At 40.8% G+C, this 23222-nt stretch overlaps 1 protein-coding gene across 1 annotated transcript in view; it reads right to left on the bottom strand.

Moving 5' to 3' along the window:
• Positions 1-21815, bottom strand: part of CD44 (CD44 molecule (Indian blood group)) — a 145588-nt gene extending 123773 nt beyond the window's left edge. Inside the window, exon 1 of the mRNA XM_060262376.1 lies at positions 21451-21815. Coding sequence (XP_060118359.1) covers positions 21451-21517 — 67 coding nt within the window. The 5' untranslated portion in view covers positions 21518-21815. The remainder of the gene's footprint in view (positions 1-21450) is intronic.
• Between the last annotated feature and the right edge of the window lie 1407 nt (positions 21816-23222).

A 23222-nucleotide genomic window follows, 5' to 3' on the forward strand; every position in this document is an offset into this window, starting at 1 on the left:
CAGCCTCAGCGACACCCAGAACCAGCTAAATCAGGAATAACAAGCCTTCATTAAGGGAAGTGTTAATATAAATTAGGATCTATGACATAACTCCAAAAGAAACAGCACACAAGCATGCCATAAGGGTGACAAAAAGAAGCCATTCTTCTTTTTCCACTGAAAAGTATATGCACATGGCTGAAGAATAGAAGACCCTATGCAATAGCCAATATTTCAATATATCCATATTCCAAAGTCTCTCATAATTCTGGCATGCATAGTACATTCATCTGCTAATGCTTATTTTTAGAGGTAGGTAAGCAACCAAGTCAGCATGGGTTTCTCAAGAACAAGTCATGTCAGACTAACGTTATCTTTTTTTTGCCAAAAAAGCTACTATCTTGCTAGATAAGGGAATGTTTTAGAAATAGTTTTATCTTGATTTCAATAAAGCTTTTGATAAAGTTCGCATAATATTCTTTTTGACAAATTGGTAAATTGTAGTTCAGATCCTATTACTGTTAGGTGGATCTCTAACTGGTCAACAAATCACACCCAAAGAGCACTTGTGAATGGTTCCTCATTCTCTTGGAGAGGTATAACAAATGGAGTGGAGTACCTCAAGGCTCTGTCCTAGGACATATTTTGTCAACATCTTTATAAATGACTAGGAATAAGGACTGTTCTAAGAATGAATAAAACAGGCTCTAGAAAGAGTCTCTGGGTGAATACCCCAGCCATGGGCACTCAGCTTCAATTTGCTGTGGTGTCATACCATGATAACGATCATGCCGACACTGAAGCTCAGCATTCCTTTTGTCTGCAGTATGTTGTTGCCACCTTGTCCTGTTGTATTCAGCCTTGTAGCTTATAACATCAACATGTACTTGTGGTGTGATGTCTTTTTTGGCCAGGCATGATTGTGTTATGGTGTACCATAGAGTATTTGCTTCAAGGCAGCCATTTTCTGTAGGGGAAGTGGACTGATTCCTCACCAGCAGTTGCTTCACCCCACACTTTCGCTTGAGCCAGTTCAAGCGATTGATTCCTCAACAGTTGCTGCACAGGCGCTTTTTGATCCATGGCTATCTTCCATTCATCTTGCAGCAACTGGATCTAGGTTTTTGGAGATCTTGTTGCTGCGAGGGGAATGGGAGGTAGCCATGGATCAAAAGGCACCCACACAACAACTGGTGGGGAATCAATTGCTTGAGCTGGCTCAAGCAGAAGCCTGGGGGCGGAACAACTGCCAGTGAGGAATCAGTGGTGACATGACTTCAGCTTTCCATCTCCTTGCCTCTCCCTGCATCCCCTACCTAGGAAAAGGACAGTCTCTCTCCACAATGGGGACCAGAGCAGGAGGGAAGCAACCTCAGCAGGGTACAATCACACAGAGTCCATCATTTTCTCCAGAGGAACTATCTCTGCCATCTAGAGAACAGTTGTAATTCTGAGTGATCTCCAGTGCTAACATGGAGATTAGCAATAATGGTTCCCTAGAAGGAAACAGCTGGTTTGGAGTGTGGAGTCTATGGCATTGTACCTGTCTGAGGTCCCACCCCTCCTCAAACCCACCCTCTCAAGGCTTCTCCCTTCAAATCTCCAAGAATTTCCCAACCTGGAGTTGACAACCCTATCTCCTTCCCAGCCAACCATCAAACTACCTTTATCTGCCCCTCTGACTTCAGCTTTCCATCTCCTCCCCTCTCCCTGTAGCCTATACTTAGGAAAAGAACAGTCTTTCTCCACAGTGAGAACCAAAGCAGCTGACATCATTCTATTCTCCCCCTTTTGAAAGGTTAGGCTGAAAATCTGTGACTGCTCCGCAATTACCCAGTTACTTTCCACAGCAACAGCCTGAGTCTGACAGACTCTGCTCTGAAGTGCTAACTCCTGTGCCACACTGGCTGTCATAAGAGGGCTGCTGCTGAACAGTAGCAAGCAGCTGGGCATAGGGCAAGCAACCTCCAGGTGGAGCCTGAAGCTCTCTTGATATCACAACTGAACTCCAGACAATAGATCTCTCTCCCCCTGGAGAAAACAACTGCTTTGGAGGCTGGACTTTATGGCATTATATTCAGCTGAGGCCTCTTCCCTTCCCAAACTCTGGCTTCTATAGATTCCACCACAAAATCTCCAGGAATTTTGCACCAATGTAGAGCTGGCAACTCTAGTCAGGATTGGCCCCAATGAGTTCTCCCCCAAAGGCCAAAATAGGCCTAGAAAGGGCCTCCTCCCTCTGCCTTTTACTAACAGAACCAAGCTTAGAATACTATGGTTGCCTAGCAACAGCCACTGGGAGAAAATGAAGGACCTGGTGGGATGGCCCAATAGGACACAAAGGCAGCTTCCTCAGTGGCCCAATCTTCATCCGTTGTGGGGCCGGAGGGATTGAGTGACATGTGGCTCAGCCAAAGGGAGAGTAGGTGAGTCATCACGAGTACAGTTAGGCTTTTATATCTATAGGATTTGGATGAAGGAATAGAGGGAATGCTTATTAAATCTGCAGATGATACTAAATTGGGAACAGAAGACAGAGTCAGGATACATGATCTTGACAGACTCGAAGGACTAAAACAAATAAAATGAATTTTAATGGGGGTCACTGTAAAGTTTTGCATTTAGGTAGGAAAAATCAAATGCATAATTATAGGATGGGGGAGACTTGTCTAAATTTGAGAAAAGAAACCTGTTAAATCACAATTTTATACCTTAAGATTTTCATTGTTTTAAACTCTACTGAACAATCTTTGTTTAAAACAATTTTATTTAGTAACATATGGTAACAATATCTATTTCTTGCATCATTAATAACTTCTTTTTATCTATCCCATACATTACTTTCTAACCACCCCTCCCCCCCTTACTTGACCCCCGCCAGTGTTATTTACTTAAAATACTAATATTTAAAGGTACCCTTAACTAATAAAAACAAAGATTAATATTCTTCTTCCTTCTAAGACTTAATCATTATCAAAAATTGTCCAATGTCCTTTTATTTTCCACTCTTTTTCTACATATCTTCTAAACTTTTTCCACTCCATCTTAAAAACTTCTAAGTCATAGTCTCTTAAAGTTCTTGTTAATTTGTCCATTTCACTTCATGTCATAACTTTTACAATCCAATCCCATTTTTCTGGTATTTTTTCTTACTTCCACAACTGCGCATACAATGTCCTGGCAGCTGAAAGCAAGTACCAAATGATAGTTCTATCTTCTTTTGGAAATTTTTCCATTTGTAATCCCAACAGAAAAGTCTCTGCAACTTTCTTAAATTGGTATCCCAAGATCCTAGAAATTTCTTGTTGAATCATCTGCCAATACTTTTTTGCTCTTTCACAAGTCCACCACATATGATAGAAAGAACCTTCATGTTTTTTACACTTCCAACATCTATCTGGCATCTTATTGTTCATTTTTGCCAACTTTTTAGGAGTCATATACCATCTATATATCATTTTAAAACAGTTCTCTTTAATACTATGGCACGTCGAAAGCTTTATAGAATTTTTCCACAAATATTCCCAAGTTTCCATCTGTATTTCTTTATTTACATTAATTGCCCACTTAATCATTTGAGATTTCACTACATCTTCCGTAGACCATTTTAAGAGTAATTTATATAGTTTTGAGATTAATTTTTCATTGTCTCCAAGCAGAACTTTTTCCATTTCTGTTTGCTCTATTCTTATTCCTTCAGTTTTAATATCATTTCCCACCAAGCTCTTTATTTGTTGCATTTGGAACCAATCATATTTATTATTCAACTCTTCAGCAGTTTTCAATTCTATTTTGCCACTTTGTATTTTTAATAGTTGATTATATGACAACCACTTTTCTTCACCCGTCTCAGCTGCTATTTTTATTACTTCTGCTGGCACTATCCATAACGGTTTTCTCTCATCACCATATTTCTTATATTTCATCCATGTACTTAGCAAATTGTTTCTTATATAATGGTGAGAGAAAAACCATCCATCTTTTTTTTCCCATAGTACATATAAGCGTGCCAGCCAAATTTATTTCCATGACCTTCCAACGCTAAGAGTTTTTCGTTTAACAGCGTCACCCATTCTTTTATCCACACTAAACAAACTGCTTCATGGTATAGTTTTAAACCTCCTCTCTCTTTTGCATCTGTTAAGATTTTCATTTTGATCCTTGGTTTCTTCCCAGCCCAAACAAACTCTGAAATTTTCCTTTGCCATTTATTAAATTGCTTAACTCTACTGAACAATCTGAGCTGTTGGTGAGATAGGAATGATGACAAAATGACCCAGGAACAAGAAAACATTCTTGAAATATGAAGCTGAATACAGAACTGTATACTAAAATGGAATTTTTTTTAAAAGGAAGTCAGTTTATGGTATTTCTGAACTAAAGGTATTTCAAGTGGTGAGACGATTATAGGCAGAGACACTGCAAGAAAAAAAGCTGACGGTGAAAGAAACTCAATGACACCTTGGAATGAGAAAGGTGACTGTCTTGTCTGCTCTGGTGTTCAGAAGTCAATGACAAGTTCTTTAGTAAAACTGAGGACATCCCTTAGCAACCACAGAATGAATGCATTTAAACTGGGACAAGCAGTACCAAATAGCTAATAGATTTCACCAAATAGGAGACATTTCATTGTCAAACAGGGACTGGTACAGGGGTGTTTGTGTGGAAAGGCTGCCAAATGATAAACATCTTGGTATCTAGTGAATTCTGACATATGTCTATTAGACATTTAACAAGTGCCTAAAAGCCTCCTGGCTACAGTATCTCAGGAAAATCTTTCAAAAACCAGCCTTCAATAAGAAGCCAGATGGAATCCATAGAAATATTAATATAAAGAGAGCCCTAAAGGCAGATAATTCAGTTGCTGGGCATTACTAAGAAGCAGGGCTTTTTTGTAGCATATTAGGCCACACACCCCTGATGTAGCCAATCCTCCAAGAGCTACTGTAAGCTCCAGGAGGATTGGCTACATTATGGGTGTGTGGCCTAACATACAAAGGAGTTCCTGCTACAAAAAAAAAAGCCCTGCTAAGAAGCCAAGCGGGACTATTAATGAAATATCAGGCAGCCTGCGCTATAAATATTAATGTCTAAGCATTTTAAGGGCCTTACCAAACAAGGACACAAAAGCAGGTAGATAATTTTTTTTCTTCCACTAATTCTGTTGTGATTGCTGGAGGAGGAGAGATGTGATATGGTTAATCTTAATAAATATTAACCATATCACATCTCTCCTCCTCCAACAGTCCCAACACATTATTTCATATGGCAAAAAATGAGAAAAGCTTTATAACAGCAATGTTAGGAACATCTCTGATGCCTACATACATACTGCTTGTCTAAGAAATAAAGATATGTTCTATCCATCTGTGTCAAAGAACTGCCTTGCCTTTAGTTAAACACATCGCTTTTGTTACATAGTAACACATCTAGACTAGGAAGATTATGGAATTCTAAATTCCCAGATGCCTACATACTAGAAGAATACACCTACCCACCTCTTCAACATTTCTACTGAATCATAATTTCCATTAAAGCTAAAATGATGCTGACCTGACACAGACTAAACCAACCAAACTACATTAATTGAAGGAAACACCCCAGTGCTGACTACAGTGTTGAACATATTACAAAATTGAGGTGCCAGCCTTTTGTAAGCCCGGGAAGCTAATGATATTGGAGGTTTTCTTCTGGATAAGCTAGAAGTTAATTGGACAGGTTTGTATGTGTCATTATACTGGCTGCCAGTTTTCTTCTGGATTCAATTCAAGGTGTCCATCATTATCTTTAAATGCCCAAATGGCTGGCCCCACTGTAAATTAATCTCCATCTAGATCCTACTCTGTAAAACACTACACCTGTGAGATTGTGAAAGAGGACATATTCTGTGGTTCCGGACCACTTTCCACAAACTGGGAAGTTCCAGACAATACTACATTATATCACTAGATGCCTTTTTAAAAAAATCTGCCAGGTATCTTAGTATGTTTACCTTGACACATATGGTTTTACTGTTTTTCTTTGCAGGTTTTGTGGGTTTTTACATTTCGCATTATACAAATTTACATTTTTATTTAATAAAATTTGAATCCAGACCAACAAAGTTTTATTCAAGGTATAAGCTTTTGTGTGCACACACACTTCTTCAGATAAAAGAAGTGGACTCTATGACATTATATTCAGCTGAGGCCTCTCCCCTCCCCAAACCCTGGCTTCCATAGACTCAACCACAAAATCTCCAAGAATTTCCCACCAACATGGAACTGGCAGCCCTAGTTGAGACTGAACCCAATGAATCCTCCCTCAAAGGCCAAAACAGGCCTGGAAAGGGCCTCCTCCCCCCTCTGCCACCTTTTACTGACAGAAGCAATGTTGGTTGCCTTATACTGACAGAAGCAAACTTGGTTGCCTATCAACAGCTATTGCCTAGTAGTTTTCCCAGGGTTCCAATTCTCGTCTGTCCTGGGGCCAGCAGTAGGTGGGGGAAAGAACCAGACCCAACCAATGCCACCCAAGTTCTGTTGACTGGTGGTTCATGGGCCAATGGCTGATGTGGTATGCACCAAAGCCAATGGGAGAGCCAGAAAATGCCAGCACACAAGACTTTTTAATATATAGGATACCACTTCCAGTGTTGTTTATTTGAGCCACCAAGAACAGAATGTCTCTTACAAACACCTCTCCACAGGAACAGAAGAAAAATAATGGAGAGACTGTAAACTAACATGAACTAAACATATGGCCAAAGCTTAGGTTTACCAACTCCCAAGTCCAGGTAGGAATTCCCCAGTTTCAAGAGCTTCTCTCTGCTGCAGGCTAGCTTGCAGGCAAGGGAAGCCCATCCTCTAACCAGGGACACAATGATGTCACACAGAAGTGATGTCATCGCATTGGGGACATCACAAGAGAGAACACTCTGGTATTTGAGCAAACTCTATGGTTTTGAGGGCAAAAAAACCATAGAATTTTGCCCAAATACCAGAATGTCCCCAGTACAATGTCCCCAATGCAATAATGCCATGTTGCACAATGTCCCCACCTACCTCCAGGATGCCCCCCTGGAACAGAGGTAAGACCTGGAAACTCTACCAAAGTTGTTTTAAGAAGGAAGAGACAACACAGTAGATTAAAGGGGCAATGCCTACTCCAAGCAGAAAGGGGATCATATTTAGAAATGCTGGGGGGGGGGGGGGGGGCGTAATTAAAAGTAGAAGTTGTGAAAGAATGGAATCGCAATCAGGAACAGGATGGAAAAGTATGAAAATCAGAGGAGTAAAAGAAGTATGATTTTAACCTGAAGATTCTAGAATGATTCATGAGGCTGAAGATACAAAATGAAAAGTATATGAGTAAGACAAAAATATGATATTCATAGAAATTTAATCTCTACCATAATTTTAATTTACATAGATGTAAACTCTGGAACTCCAATACATACATATCCTAGGATTTTTTACTGAACTTCCACAGAAGTTGGTACAAGAATGAAGGAAAATACAGACCAAAAAATAAACAGGAAACTGAGGAACTAACTTTCAATATGTGTAACAGTACTCTTTCCTCCACCCCAAGATGGTCCTGCTGCTGCAGAGGACCTCTTAAGACTTTTTCTTTTCTTCCATATCAGTTCCCCTTCCCCCAGGTTTCAAATATGAGTTTTAATTTGATGCCTAACCTGGTATACTATCATGGTCTGAGCCTGCTGAGATTAGTAGTGCCAATTTTAAGATGGGATTTGAGCTTCTTGAGATTTGGGGGCAGAGCCTGGAGAGTAAAGAGTTCAGGGAAAGAAGGGAGCTCAACAAGGATGTGATGCCATAGAATCCACAGTCTGAAATTGCTCTTTTCTTCAGGGGAACTGATCTCTGTGGTTTGGATGCTACCCTTTTAATCATCTGGGTCAAGCCACTGACCTCACAGGGCCTGAAATGAATAACATATCCTACCGGTCTATATTTGGGTATTCCCACTCAGTCAAAGCCCCAATATTGCCATGACAGTTGGACAAATTAGCTTCAATTGAGATGTCAAAGGAATGTCAAGTACAGAATGGTTACTAAAAAGCTGCTGAATATTGTTTGGAGATAAAGATTTGAAAATAGCCAGACAACTCAGACACAGTCTAACAGTGCAATCCTAATTAGATCTGTCCAAGCCCATTGGACTTTGAAGGGTACAAATCTGTTTAGCAGTGCATTATAAACAACCGGTATATGATCAAATGCAGAGAAAAAAACAAGAAAGGTTAAAGCAACCACAAGCTTTTCTCTAGATGCTATCATAACTTTCAAAGTAACATTTGACTAGATCTAGTAAAACACAGGGAAATGACTTAAACAAATTGACATTCACTCATTTGCTACTACTACCATTTGTTAGCAAATGGAGATTTGAGGTTCATTAGAAACAGCCATGACCACACATAAAAATAAAGGGAAGAGTCAAACAGTACAATCCTAAACAGAATTATATGTTTAGCTTCAAATCCCTGATACACCAGATTCTTACTTCCAATGCCAAAAAAGAGATATTTGCTTTTTTACTTTTTTTAAAAAAAAAAGTTACCTTTCTTCATCCATTATTTCATTTATGTCCCACTTTGGAATACCCAAATCCAGGACCCAATGCAGCTTACATTGTTCTCTGCACTTCCATTTATCCTCACAATAACCTTGTGAGGTAGGTTAAGGTAAGAGGGTGTGACTGTCCCAATGTCACCCAGCAAGCTTACTTGGCAGAGAAGGGATGCAAACTTGGGTCTCCTAGTCCAACACTTTAACCACTGCCCACAATTGCTACAATTTTGATCCTCTTGTGGATCAAAAACTGGCTAAGCAGTCAGGTTAGAACTGATAAAAGGAAGTACTTCTTCACCCAAAGGGTGATTAACTTGTGGAATTCATTGCCACAGGAGGTGGTGGCAGCTACAAGCATAGACAGCTTCAAGAGGGGATTGGATAAGCACATGGAGCTGAGGTCCATCAGTTGCTATTAGCCACAGCTTATTGTTGGAACTCTGTCTGGGGCAATGATGCTCTATATTCTTGTGCTTGGGGGGGCACAGTGGAAGGGCTTCTGGCCCTACTGGTGGCCCTCTTGATGGCACTTGGGGGTTTTTTGGCCACTGTGTGACACAGAGTGTTGGACTGTATGGGCCATTGGCCTGATCCAACATGGCTTCTCTTATGTTCCTAATTGTATGGGACTATGCAGCAAAATGGTACCCTCCTCAGTCACAATGCTGAACTGAAAGAAATCAGGATGGTGCTGTTCTGTGGGAAGCCTCACCTCTCACAGTGTCTGATACTGCATGAGGGACTGGGGTTCTGGGAATGAAGTCATATTCCCGATTCAGCACCATAGCATATGATTGTGCGTGCAGGAAGAACTACCTCTCACAGACGGTGTTGGTTATAGACAGCCAAATGTGTCTTGATCAGTATCTAAAACAAGGCATCACAGTCTCCTAATGAGGAGACAAAGCTAATGAGGCATCTCTCTGCATAGTATTGCATGGATATGCCCTCCCTCCTACCACGCAGATGATATCAGACTGAGCACATATGAGCTGTGTGTTCCATATCTGGCCACATATACTCACTCATGTCATTTTCCTCTTTCTTTAAAAAAGGGAGGGGGCATCATGTGAGTTGGGGATCTGTACACTCAAGCATTAGTGTGGTGCATGAGAAGGGTCATTCCAATTTTCCATCAAGTGAGTCTTGGTTACTATATGTGAACCATAACTAGGTCTCTATAAAGTTCATCAGGGATTTCTATTGATTGTAAACATATTGCTATTACCTATTTGTTGTGGACAGTCCACACAACTTCCTCAAGAAAGTGTTTTCATTGGCAGAGGTAAAAAACATTTGTAATAATATTTTTGTCACCAAGGGAATACAGTTTCCTCCCCAGCTAGGATCAAATAAGCACATGCATTGTAAAGTGCAGAAAAGCTGACATGTAAAGCAAACGCCTCGTATAGATACCAATGCAGAAACCAGGTTTGGTTGGTTGGTTGCTTTGACTTTTAAGCTGTCTTCCCCGCAGAAACAGAGCTTAGGGCAGCACTCAACAGTAATAAAAATTTACAAAGATTTTAAAGTTAAAATAGTACATAAAATACATTTAACAACAACCTAATCCAGTCTGATGGTGATAATTCCAAGAAAGTGCAGGAGGAGGTGGAAGAAACTGTCTCTGTCCTCAACCAAACCCCTGGCAGGACATCTCTGCCTTACATGCCCTGCGGAGCGGCAACCAGTCAACAGGGCATGGATGCTGTTTGGCAGAGAGTCCCTTCAGGTAGGGGCCAGGGCAGAAAAAGCTCTGGTCCTGGTTGAGGACAGCCGGATGTCTCTTGGGCTGGGGACCACCAGTAAGTTCTTATATCCTGAGCCTTATGTAGAGCAAGTTACAGTAGTCTAGCCTGGAGGTGACCATTGCATGGATTACAGTAGCTAGGTCAGGGTAAGACAGTTGCCTGACCTGGTGCAGCTGAGAGAACGCCTAGCATAAAATAATTAAAATTAATTACTATTTAAAAATGGAACTGCTTTAAATTATTCCCATAAAACAGTCCTCAGGCTAAAAACAGACTGTGAAACAATTTAAAAGACTACCCTTCAGTTAAAAACCTGATTTAAAAATGCTTTGGCCTGGCTCTTAAAAGAGATTAGAGTAGGCACCAGGCAAGCTTGAAGGGGAAGGATATCCCACAGGCAAGGAGCTACAACTGAAAAAGTCCTTTATCTCTAACCATTTTGTTTTCAATGTGCCAGAAATCTCACATTTGTGCATTTTAGAACTGCCTGTTTCTCATGCATGGGCACCAACAAGAAGGCAGGAACAGAGAAGAACCTTAAGTGGCAAAGGCACACAAAAATTCCACTTTCCACCTTGAGAAATTCCACCTTGAGAAATATTGCTGCATGAGGATCACTGGCACTGGCTGGGTGATACCTGTGATGTCACTACTGATTAGTAGTACAGGTTCCACACATGCTTAAGCCACATTGTGTTCTGTTAAAAGTTTTATTTATTACATGTTTCTTCTGTACAGTCTTGAGTTCTTTCCCATTGTTCCACTGAAGCATAGGAATGCTAATATAGGCATTTTGCTCAAAATACACTGACCATTTTTTTAAAAAAAGCTGCCTCCTGAGTCAAACCTATTACGACCCCAAGCTGTGCTATGAGAACAGAACATTGTGCTACTACTGCTGGATCAAAAGAATCATATAGCCTTTTCTAAAAAATTCCACACCTATTAAAAACATAGGCAACCCCATGGTGCAGAGTGGTAAAGCTGCAGTACTGCAGTCTGTGCTCTCTGCTCACGACCTGAGTTCGATCCCGGCAGAAGCTGGGTTCAGGTAGCTGGCTCAAGGCTGACTAAGTCTTCCATCCTTCCAAGGTCCGTAAAATGAGTACCCAGCTTGCTGGGGGGAAAGTGTAGATAACTGGGGAAGACAATGGCAAACCACCCCATAAAAAGTCTGCCATGAAAACGTTATGAAAACAACGTCACCCCAAAGTTAGAAATGACTGGTGCTTGAACAAGGGACCTTTCCTTTCCTTTCCAAATGCTGTTGCTTTCAACTCAAGAACTGCAGTAAACGTTGTGATGCAACGTCACCTCAGAGTCAGAAACGACTGGTGCTTGCACTACCTTTACCTTTTTATTAAAAACATATGGCCATTGACAGTTGGAAAACACTTTCAGCTATTTACGCTATGTACACGCTTTTCAGCTTCATTCACTACTATCATAATAATTCTTTCAGGAGTCATGAAGACTCTATACATAGAACCATCCACCAGAGCGCATATCTGCACCTGAGGATGCTGAGACTAAAGAGTAAACCTGATTGGCAACATTAGAAGCTGTCTGTCCCAAGCAAAGATTCTCTTGCCCAACCACAGCAGCACTTTTTATTGAGCACATACAAAGAATCTCCAGGCTCCTGGAAGTTGCATGTCGTTTTACCATGGGAAGACAAAGCATGAAAGATGAAGTTGCAATGCTTAGTATATCTACCCACACACGCCACACCCTTTTGCTTAAAGGGCACCCACCCAGTAGCAAAAAAAAAAAATTCTGAAAGGGAAACATCAGCATTAAGTATTCATTTCCCCTTGGCTCCACCCTGCACAGCAGTTCCCAAAGGTTCAAAAAGCATACTCCTCTCCTAAACAGGGTCATTACAAGAAGTCTATTGTAATCTACTCTATGCTTCTCTAGGAGAATTCTTACATTAAGAAAACCAGCTACTATGGCACCCAAGGAAGGTGGAGTTTGGGGATGGAAAGGGATTCTGCAGGGAATTAGCACAGAGTCTGTTCTCCAAAGTCACAGAGTGAAATCAATTTTTGTAGTCTGGTATGGGGAAAGTGTAGATGACTGGGGAAGGCAATGGCAAACCACTCCGTAAAAAGTCTGCCATGAAAACATTGTGAAAGCAACATCACCCCAGAGTCGAAAACGACTGGTGCTTGCACAGGAAACTGCCTTTACCTTTTTATATCAATTGAAGGCAATGGCGAACCACCCCATAAAAAGTCTGCCGTGAAAACGTTGTGAAAGTAACGTCACCCGAGTTGGAAACGACTTGTGCTTGCACAGGTGGCTACTGTTACCTTTTATATTAATTGTAATTCCAGAACTTCAGGCTACCCTGAGGGTTGACAACTCTGGTACCCTACATTCCAAATTCCCATGTGTCACTTAATGCATTCTTTATCTCCTCCACGGGTGTGAAAAACAGAAAAGCTATTTTAAATGTTTTTTTTTTAATCAATTGATGTGCATGTAAGATGATTTCTAAGCCCAGTCTTCTGCACCTTGTAAGACATGTATTTCAAAGACCAGTTAAATCTATTTCTCTGGGCTCCAGACTATCACTTTGGGATATTATACATCACCTTGTAGTTTGCTTTCTTTCAGAGAAGTTTCTTCAGCATGTTTACACCAAAGAATGAGACTGATCCTCCCGACATAAGGCAGTTTAAAGTCTCATTCTTTCAAGTATTTCATTATTTCTCAATAAAACAATCATCATTCTTATTTACAGCAGATACGTTTTCAAAATAAATATGTGATTCACAACCAAAGCTTGCAACAGCTGAACTACAGTATCAAAGTGGGATCCTACTCAAAGTTTTACTATACGCAAAGCATTTGCAAAGTTTTTAGAGGAGAAGAAGAGTTGGATTTATAACCCAAGTTATAAGAGTTGGATTTATAACCTGACTTTCATTCATAGTTTCAGAGCGGCTTACAATCTCCCTCCCTTCCTCTCTCCACAACAGATACCCTGTAAGGTACATGGGGCTGAGATAGCTCTGAGAGAATTGCTCAAGAGAACAGCTCTGATAGAACTGTGACTGACCCAAGATTGCATCAGCAACTGCATGAAGATGAATGGAGAATCAAACCTGGTTCTCCAGACTAAGTCCACCGCTCTTAACCACTACATCAAACTGGCTTCCCTACACCAAAATGGAGCTTATGTAGCTAAGAATATTCCAATTCTCAAATATGATAATGTTTCTTAATATTTTTGCTTCTGTGACATTTTGAAGAATGCTTTGCTATCGTCATAAACCATCTAGTCCATTCCCCTGGTCATTGCAGAAAATCTGACCTCCAGCTGTCCAGTCTCCAAAGAAAAGCCCACTCTCCCCTTAACCCCATCCTTAGGCATTTGGTTTAATTGCCTGACTGCTCTTAGCAATAGGTAGTTTCTTCTGATATTCAACCTTTCTGTAACTTAGGTGCATTATAGATGTCGGCCTGCCTGTCAAACAGCAGAGAACAAGTCTCTGTCCTTTCCCATACAACAGTCCATGTACTTGGAAGAGCAGTCATGTTTCCCCTTAGTCCTCTCTTCTCCAGGCTAAAAATATCAACTATAACAATTGAGGGATATGCCAGCTGATTTATTAAATGTCAATCCTGTAAAATGCCTGCTTTTCCTTCTTGGATATTGCTTTCCTCCTTGTTCTACTTCATTTCATTATCCAAATATCCATTTCATGCTATGGGTGAGGTCATCAAAGGGAGGAGCAGGAAAATCTCAGCCAGTTGCTACTACTATTATGGCAGATGCAACACTATTGAAGAGACCGTTTGTGGTTTGGAGATCAGGGAGCGTGTCAGATTTGGCATTCTCTTTTTGGCAACTGGGATTCTATCTGCAGCTTCAGCTGTAAAAATCCTACTGTTTATATTGTGTTTCTGGGTCTCACATTGAAAGGATTACCACTTCACCAAGGGTGACAAGCAACCACGTGGCAAATGTATGATGCCTGAAGCAACACCAAAGAAAATATGGACACAAACTAAAAACTTCTAGTTGTGCAATTCATTGCACTGTGAAGTCACAGCTACTGAATGGCTTAGATCCTTCAGTGTGCTGGGTGAGGAGAAAAAAAGGCAAGGGAAAATATTGTTCAAAAAAAATAATGGCAGAGGAAAATATTATTCCAAGGGAGTATAACAGCTTCTGATCAATCCAGGTGAGCACTATATCAATAAACTAGGAATGTATGGACGTTAACAGATGGGCAGTTTGGAACAGCTGAGAGGTGTCCCAAATTGGGCCGGCTCAAAAAGAGCCATCCCAAAGCCTCCACACACTCCTCAGTGAAGCACCTGCATCCCATCTGTCAGGCAGCCGGGTGTCTCCAGATGCAGAGGTGCCTCAGAAGCCGGACCACTCTTTCTTCCCCCGACAAGTTAAGCGCTCAAGCACTCATGCACTCCCAACAGTCTTTAAGGAGGATAAAAGCTGGAAGCGGCTTGGGGTGGTTTGGCGCTTCCACACACTCAAGTTGCTTTGAATCTGCCCTGCCACTTCCAGACAGCAAGAAGGCAACTGGCAGTCAGCTCTAAGATTTGCTACCACTTTGAAAGTGGTCATTTTTTGAACCACTCTGCGAAGCCTGGAGGACGGGGTGAGGACGGCTGGAAGATGTTGCCATCTGGAGGAATTTTGGGGGTCGATTTCAGAGCCGTCTCTGAGTCGGCCCAAAGTGCTGGTCTGTTATCACCCTATACATCTCAGAAAAAGTCAAACAGTTTTTTTCCCATCTGATCCCTGTATTCACCTGGGAAACCAACCTAGAATGTAGCATATTCCAAACTGTTCCCACTCTAGTCTACTGTAGCCATATGGACAAACGTGTGTGTATATGCAGGGTGGGGAACTAGTACAGACTGAAGAACGTTAGATATCTAGATATCTATGCTAGAGTTAATTAAAATAATCACTGTGTAGTAAGAAAACAAAATGGCTTTAAGGCAGATACCTGCTTTAATTTTTTTTTAAATTCTTCTCAGCTTAATGGAAATCATTTGAAACTACTGTACCTGTTTTGCATAATTGTTTATTTTTCAAACAACAACTTTTATTTTCCCATCTTTCACAATGACGTTTAACCCTCTTTTGTTCACAGCACAGATTTCAGTTTTGCTTCTAAATGGGCTGAAGAGTCAGATGATCTTTATGTTTCTGAAAGTCCCAAACAAATACATTTGAATTTCAGAGGTACAACACTTGCTTTTGTAAGTTGTCTGTGCTAGCATGATTGTGGGAAACTACATCTCAGATAAAGCTACTTCAAACTTTGATTGTCTCCAGTGCCTTTTTCAGTCAATATAAGGGGGGAAAGAGTGTAACAGGAAACTGGGGCTCAGTTTATGCTAATTCCTCATAAAATTATATTTTGGAATAGAAAACTATGCAAATTGGGTTATGACTAAAGCAATTACGGCTGAAGTCTAGGTACCATGGTACCCCCATATAATGTGATTAGGCTACTACTTTGAAAACTTTTGCTATTTTATTAGTCCTGGATGTATCATGTAGTGGACCATTACAATGTTTAAAACACCAAAAACACTAGAACTGAAAAGAACTTTAAAAACAAAATTCTTATTCCACCTCTTCCTTTTCATTATTTTCTTTTCCCAGGTTCTCTAATACTTGTCAGGTATCTGAAATGCATTGTTATCCAACCAAAGAAGCAACTTTCCATTTTCTGATTTTTCATTCAATTGCAGAACGGAACATCTTGAGATGAAAGCAACAGCATTTGAAAAGGAAAGGTCCCCTGTGCAAGCACGAGTCATTTCCGACTCTGGGGTGACGTTGCTTTCACAACATTTTCACGGCAGACATTTTACAGGGTGGTTTGCCATTGCCTTCCCCAGTCATCTACACTTTCCCTCAAACAAACTGGGTACTCACTTTACTGACCCTGGAAGGATGGAAGGCTGAGTCAGCCTCGAGCTGGCTACCTGAAAACCCAGCTTCCACCAGGGATCGAACTCAGGTTGTGAGCAGAGCTTAGGACTGCAGTACTGCAGCTTTAACACTCTGCGCCACGAGGCTCTTATCAACAGCATTTAGACCATTTTAAAATCACATTTCTACAATATCTTTGGGATTTTTTTCAAAAAACAATATTCCTTGCTCCTGTTCTGCATTGCTAACTTTTCTTCTTAATCCTATTTTCCATAGCTATAATACCTACATATTACCGCTTTTTAATGTCCTTTTCCTAAAAGGCTGTTCCAGACCCAATCCCTTGCAGAGGTGATGGGAGAAGAGGTGGGGTTTTCTGCAGCCTGCAGAAAGAGAGATCCAACCAACCTGACAGAGCAGTCCTTGGGATGCAGTGTCTGAAGTGGGACAAAAGAGGCACACTATCTGCCTCCATCCCCCTTTGTCCACTCCAGGCCTTCATGGAACTGGAACAGGAACCCCTTGAGGGATGCCATTATCCTTAACCCATAGGATTCATGGCTTGGGAGAAAGGACATGACACACTGCCCTTGAGCAATAAAATGTTTGGCAAGGAGACTGAGCCATATACAGTTGAGAGCTCAAGAGCTTGAAGCCAGGCTGACCTCGTCCATAAAGTCTGGAATGAGCATATGGAGGAGGCCTGACTCTTCTATGTCCCAACAATGTCTTGTACTACAACTAAGAACAGAAAGGGTTGGCACATTGGTGCTGCAGATCTTTTAACTGATGTAAAATTAAATAAAGTTGGCCCTTAATTATCCCAGCTAAAAGTTTCAGGTCTTTTTATAACACATCTGCCAGCAAGGTCACTTTGGACCCAATCCCTCATAGCTGCAATGGTGAAGGAGAAGGACTTGCTGCAGCCCACAAAAAGGGAGAGTCAGACAACCCATCAGGGCAGTCTGCGGCATGCAGCATTGGGGTTTGAGTGAAGGAAGCACACATAAAGGTCTGCCATCTGCTATTGACTCAATTGACCTAAACTGAGGTTTTGTTTTGATCCCTCACACTGTACTCTGAAAAAAACACAGGGAAGTCCCAGGTGTGCCAGGTTTAAAGTCTGTACCTCCTTGTGGCAGTGTGGGAAAATTGATTAAGTGGTACTGGCATTGGTGAGCAGCCCGAACCATCAGGCATTGGTGAGCAGCCCGAAGCATCTGTTAATAGGGTGAAGGTATAAACCTCAGATAATACTCCTGGTCCCTCTGAGCCTTCATGGAACTGGGCAGGATTCCCTTGAGAGATGCCATTATCCTTGGCCCACAGAGCTGGTGTTTTTATTATCCCAGATAACAGTGCTGGGTCTACTTATTCCATGTCTGCCAGCAAAGGTTCTGCCAAATATCACCTACCTTTATTTCTCATAGTAATTTCTCAGCTCTTTTGTTTTTTCATTTGCAGTTACTTATCGTATAGTTCTAGCCCACTCTATAATAGACACTAATTAAAATGTTGACATAACAAAATATCTCATCTTCAGTGCTTCCTTTGCTACAGCTGTGATGTTCTGTAATATTAATATTATAATTTAGAAAAATGTCCTCTCCCCCACCCACAATGTATTGACAGCTTTGCATACTGGAAAAGAGGTAAATTGAACAGTTACTCTCTAACCTTGCAAAAAACGTAATTATACCACTCAGCCTCGACTGATCTCTTGAACGGAGTGGGAATGAACAGCCCACACACAAATGCGCCCAACCCAAGTTAAGTTGGACTTCCCACTGCCACTCTTCTTCCTAACATGACACATGAGAGTCCCCAAAGAAATGTGGATTTTTGTAAAGTTCTGGCTCAAACATAAATCTTCAAACATAAATTATTCAAATGTAACTGCTTCTTCAGCATTAGAGACTTTAGCTGTATCTCCTGTTTTTCTGGCATTCTCATCTCTCCCAGTAATATATCCTCTAGACATATTTAGAATTACACATATAAATTAAAATATTACTTCCCAGTACTCAGTGTGACAAGTCATTTGTGGGAGGTATAAAACAAAAATCAGTCCATACATGACTAGCAGCTGTGTAGGAGTCCCTGAGGCAGGACTCCAAATTTATCTGAAGGAAGGGGATCAAGGAGACAGGCCAAGTGACATGCTTACTGCTCCCAAAATTGTCATTGGTCCCCAACACAAAGTAATAATGTTGTGGGAAGTAATGATATTACCAGCTGTGCCTACATGATTTGGTTCCTACAAACATTACCAGGAAGAGTACTAGCGTTGCCATGCTGTAACTCCTCGCATACCACTTCTGGTAACATAAGAATGGCTTCTAAAGAAACACTATTTATTAGACAAAACATATTATTTTATTGACGAGTCAGAATCTGCCCAGACCTGAATCTATCTGATGCATCTCAGAGATATTGTGGAACAGTAGTCATTTGGGAGACAGAAGTTCAAACCATTGCCTGGCCATTGCTTTCTGCATGGCTTTGTACAATCTTACCTCTAAACTCTTACTCTAACAATGGTACCATTTGCAAAATGGGAAAAATAGTGTCCTACATAACATATTTAAAGGGAGAAGACTTTATTATGCTCCTTATTTATTTGTTCTATTTAAATCATACTCATCTACGATGGAGCCCATTTTATCTGGTAGATTTTTCCCCTTCCTTCCTTCCTTCCTTCCTTCCTTCCTTCCTTCCTTCCTTCCTTCCTTCCTTCCTTCCTTCCTTCCTTCCTTCCTTCCTTCCTTCCTTCACCTTTGGATGGCAACCATGGTTTTCCTCCTTTTTCATTTTATCCTGGAACATTATGAAGACAAAAAGTGACTGTCCCCATGGCCACCTAGCAGGCTGAGCAGGTATTTGTACCTGAGTCTCCCTAATCCTAGTCCAGCATTCTAGGGACTAATATTCTATATCCCACTACCCTGGGGAGACTATACGTTATATAAAATGGTCAAGAATAACCATCTCTGCTGCACGTAGAAATGCCAGTTTGTATTTATGTACAGATCTGGAGACAGTCTAAAGTGGTTGAGATTAGGGTTGCTAATCTCTGGGTTGTGATTGGAAATCTCCCAGAAGTACAACTGGTCTGTAGACAATAGTTATCAGTTCCTCTGGAGAAAATGGCTGCTTTGGAAGGTGTGTTGTATCCTGCTGAGGTCCCTCCCCATAACCCACACTCTCCAGGTTCCACCTCCAAAAATCTCCAGGTATTTCCCAACCCAGAGCTGGTAACCCCATCTGAAATTGATTGTGTCCAAAGACACTTCATTTCTCCCACTGTCACTTTTGTTCAGCGATATGCAGGTTTTTTAAACACTGTTAAAAACCTGCAAAACCTCTTTACCAGGAAGTGGAATGGATGATTGTACACCACAAGCAGCAACCCCAGTTCAAACATTCTCTCTGACAAAAAATACTATTAATTGTTTGTAGTCTGAATTTAAAAGGTTATTAAGGGGTGCGTGGGAATGAAGTGTACTTGCAGCCATTTGTGTCTGCAAAGCTTGACAGGAATGCACTGCATACCAACTGAAAAATACTGTAACCATAATCTAATTCCCTACTAAGCTCCTAATGAAACTTTTCTGTGAGGCAGACATGAAGTCTGACATGTTTTCCCTAACTACACAGAGGACTAGATTACGGGGGTTTTCCTTTTCTTTCACAAGGAAAACGTTATGCCTAGAGTAATTGCAGGTTTTGCTTATTTACAGAATATCTGGCAGTTCATAAAAGGAGATATTAGCTGAGCAAAGGTAACTAATAAGCAGCATTATTATTCTACAGTGTCTGTCTGTCTGTCTGTCTGTCTGTCTGTCTGTCTGTCTGTCTGTCTGTCTGTCTATCTATCTATCTATCTATCTATCTATCTATCTATCTATCTATCTATCTATCTATCTATCTATCTATCTATCTATCTATCTATCTATCCACACACACACATCCTGCATTGTCTGTTACAAATTTTTAGTCACACTTCATACATCTCACATAAAGCAAAAACAACTCTGTATGTCTGAATAAATGTATGCCAAAGTACTTGATTTTTAAATGAACACAGAATCGTTAAAGAAATATTCCAAATGCTAGAAAAAATTTCAGAGGATTCCTAAACGTGTTTGGAGCTGTGCACTCTGACACACCCATTAACAGATCCGGGTAACTTCAAGTATTTCTTGATATTCATATAAATATAAAAGCACAGAGAAGACGATTTGTATGAAAAAATGTTTTGTTAGCCTCCCAGGAACTGGTTTAGTTGGGGGGGGGGGGGGAGGAGGGTGAAAGGATAATAGATTCCCTTCAAAGCAGCTCAAGGCAATTTCTACTACAATGGGTCTCTGTTAAAGTCAGTACTTATTTCCTTGCAAGTACTACTTGTTCTGCATCACATCAAACTTTAAGAGTATTTTGTCATTTTGAGCATGTGATTTTCTTAAACACATGGACAACTTTCATTCCCAAACAAGAATTCTATCTCATTATTTACAGAGAGACTTCAGAAATCTGGCGGGAGGGAATCATGGGGTCAAAAGGAAAATGAGTTGCTCGTTCCAGTCACACCGGGTTAAAGTTTGCCTCCAAATCTCATCAGTTATGCTCAAGTAAAGCTTTTAGCACCAGCTAGCACCATTTACTTTTCGTCCTCAAAACTCTCCAGACTTGGTTCCTAGCTTGGAGAAGGAAAGTGACGCATGCTGGATCCTGCATCACTGCTCTGTGTGAAACAATACAACAGCTTCTTCCGCAGCATGCGTGAACTGGAATATAGCTATTGTAAGCCAAAGGAACTCCTCCCCCCCCCCCCCCCGCCGCTCCGAACTGCTTGGTTCACAAAACGAAATGAAAATAACACATAACTGTCGTTTCATCTACTGAATATAGACCAGATGTGCTAACTCTCCGTTCTTTGTCATGCTCCAGTAAAGTACAACTTTAAACTTAAACCGCCTCCTTTCAGTCTGCCTAGCTTCTGTACTTTGCGGCACACACACATACACATGCATAATTCGTACAAAATGCACAGGTTCTGTTTCAGTACCATCACTTAAGAAAGTAACAAACAAAATGTCAGTGGATTTAGACATTATAGTAATTCAAGGTGGTACCTGGCAATCTGGATAAATTTTGCTACCTGAGACGTTACAAACTAATCAGTTAGCGTCAGAGATTTCATTCATATGGCACTTACTTATCTGAGCCAGACAAAGCTGCAACAAGTACAATCCAACAGCTGCACACAACCAGAACTTGGCCATTGTTTCTTCTTCAAGAAAATCTGCACAAGGCAAGGAATTCCTCTCTCAGACTGCACAAAGGAAGGCTGGAGGGCGAGGGGGGGTGTGGAAAGAAAAAGTCCCAGGTCTTGTTAAATCTGCACAGAAAAGGAGCCTCAGAAGTTTGCTGCAGTTTTTAATCCAATTCAAAGAGACTGAAGTAGTGACACACCAGGGAGGGGAGCAGAATCAAAAGTCACACCCATATCGAAACAAAAGTGACTGAGCAAAAGGGGAGGAGAGAAGGCTACTACTTATGAGTAAGTAGTTCAGCAGATATTCCCCAAGCCTCCAAGCTTCTTTTACTCATCCCAGGAAAGTCAGAAGTCTTAGGGGAACATTTGAGCCGATCTGTTTGCAACTTCTGCTTAGCTAAGGAAAATGTGCCTGTGAGATTTGCTCAGGCATCTAGAATAACAGAGTTGTAAAAAGGCATCAGGTTTCCCATAGGATTATATAAATTTAGTCTTTTCAATATTCATTGTTCTTGGGCTCTCAGTACACGAGTGTAGGTAAAAAAAGTACCAGGAGCTACATGTTTTATGCCTCTGCCAGTCAACCTGTTGACAACTGAAGCAGATATAAGAGCATCCTACCTAAGACTTGTTTAGTACAGTACTTGTTTTCTGTAAGTGGTTAAGACTGTTCACTCTAAGTGGGTCTTTAATCGGCTTTCAGTTAATATCTGACCTCATGTTTTTAATTCTGCTAAACTGAGTGTTAGTTTTAGGGACTAAGTTTGCTGGTTTCCATTTTGTTAGTTCTAATATTTGTGATTCAAAGTTAGTGATTATGATTGTCCAGACAACTGTTCTTTGTGACTACATTTAAATTGGTTTTATTTATGTCAACCACTTTGGATCTTCATGACTGAAAAAAAGTAAGGTGTAAGCATTTTAGTAAATAAAGCAGTTTCCATTTCTATTTGATATTATGTCCACTGAGGGCTGATTTGTACAGACTGCAGAAGCAGGAAAAGTGGAATGCTACTTATTTATATTCTTCTTTTCGTGTTTTCAGTTAGTGTCACCTTTAAATGGAAACTAGTACATCAACTCTGTGATGAAATGTGGATGTCCCAGCTATGGGTGCAGCTCACACAGCACTCCACAGGAGAAGATGTAACATGTCCTGCTTTAAATGTTATACATAGGATAAAAAATAGATGAACAAGTCACTCACACTTCCAGTCCCACCATTTCCGTGTAACAACTGAAGTTCTTCTCAAAGTGCTGACAAATAAACCAGTTCACAGGAAACGGTTTCACTCACTAGATTAACATTACTCTATAGGCTGAGAATTAGACAATAAATGTTCCTATTTACTGCAGATCAAACTTTGAGTAAACATAAAATAGATTAATCAATGATATATGGTTAAAAATGAAGATACGAAAATGGATCAAACATATGAAAAACATGTTTTGCTGAACTGGACCAAAGTCCATCTAGTCTAGGACCGATTTCGCACTCACCTTACCCCGCTGTCACGTTCCTCTTCTCCGTGCACCGTCCTTCAGATTTCCCACTATCTGCTCCAGAGCTGCAGCAAACAATGCAGTTTTCGCGGGGCAAACGGAAACTGGTTTTAGTGGTTTCCATTTGCAGTGCGAAAACCATGATGTTTTCTGCAGCGCCGGAGCAGTGGGAAATCCGAAGGACGCTGTGCGGAAAAGAGGAACGTTAC

The sequence above is a fragment of the Heteronotia binoei genome, chromosome 21 (assembly GCF_032191835.1).
Source record: "Heteronotia binoei isolate CCM8104 ecotype False Entrance Well chromosome 21, APGP_CSIRO_Hbin_v1, whole genome shotgun sequence".
Taxonomy (NCBI): Eukaryota; Metazoa; Chordata; class Lepidosauria; order Squamata; family Gekkonidae; genus Heteronotia; species Heteronotia binoei.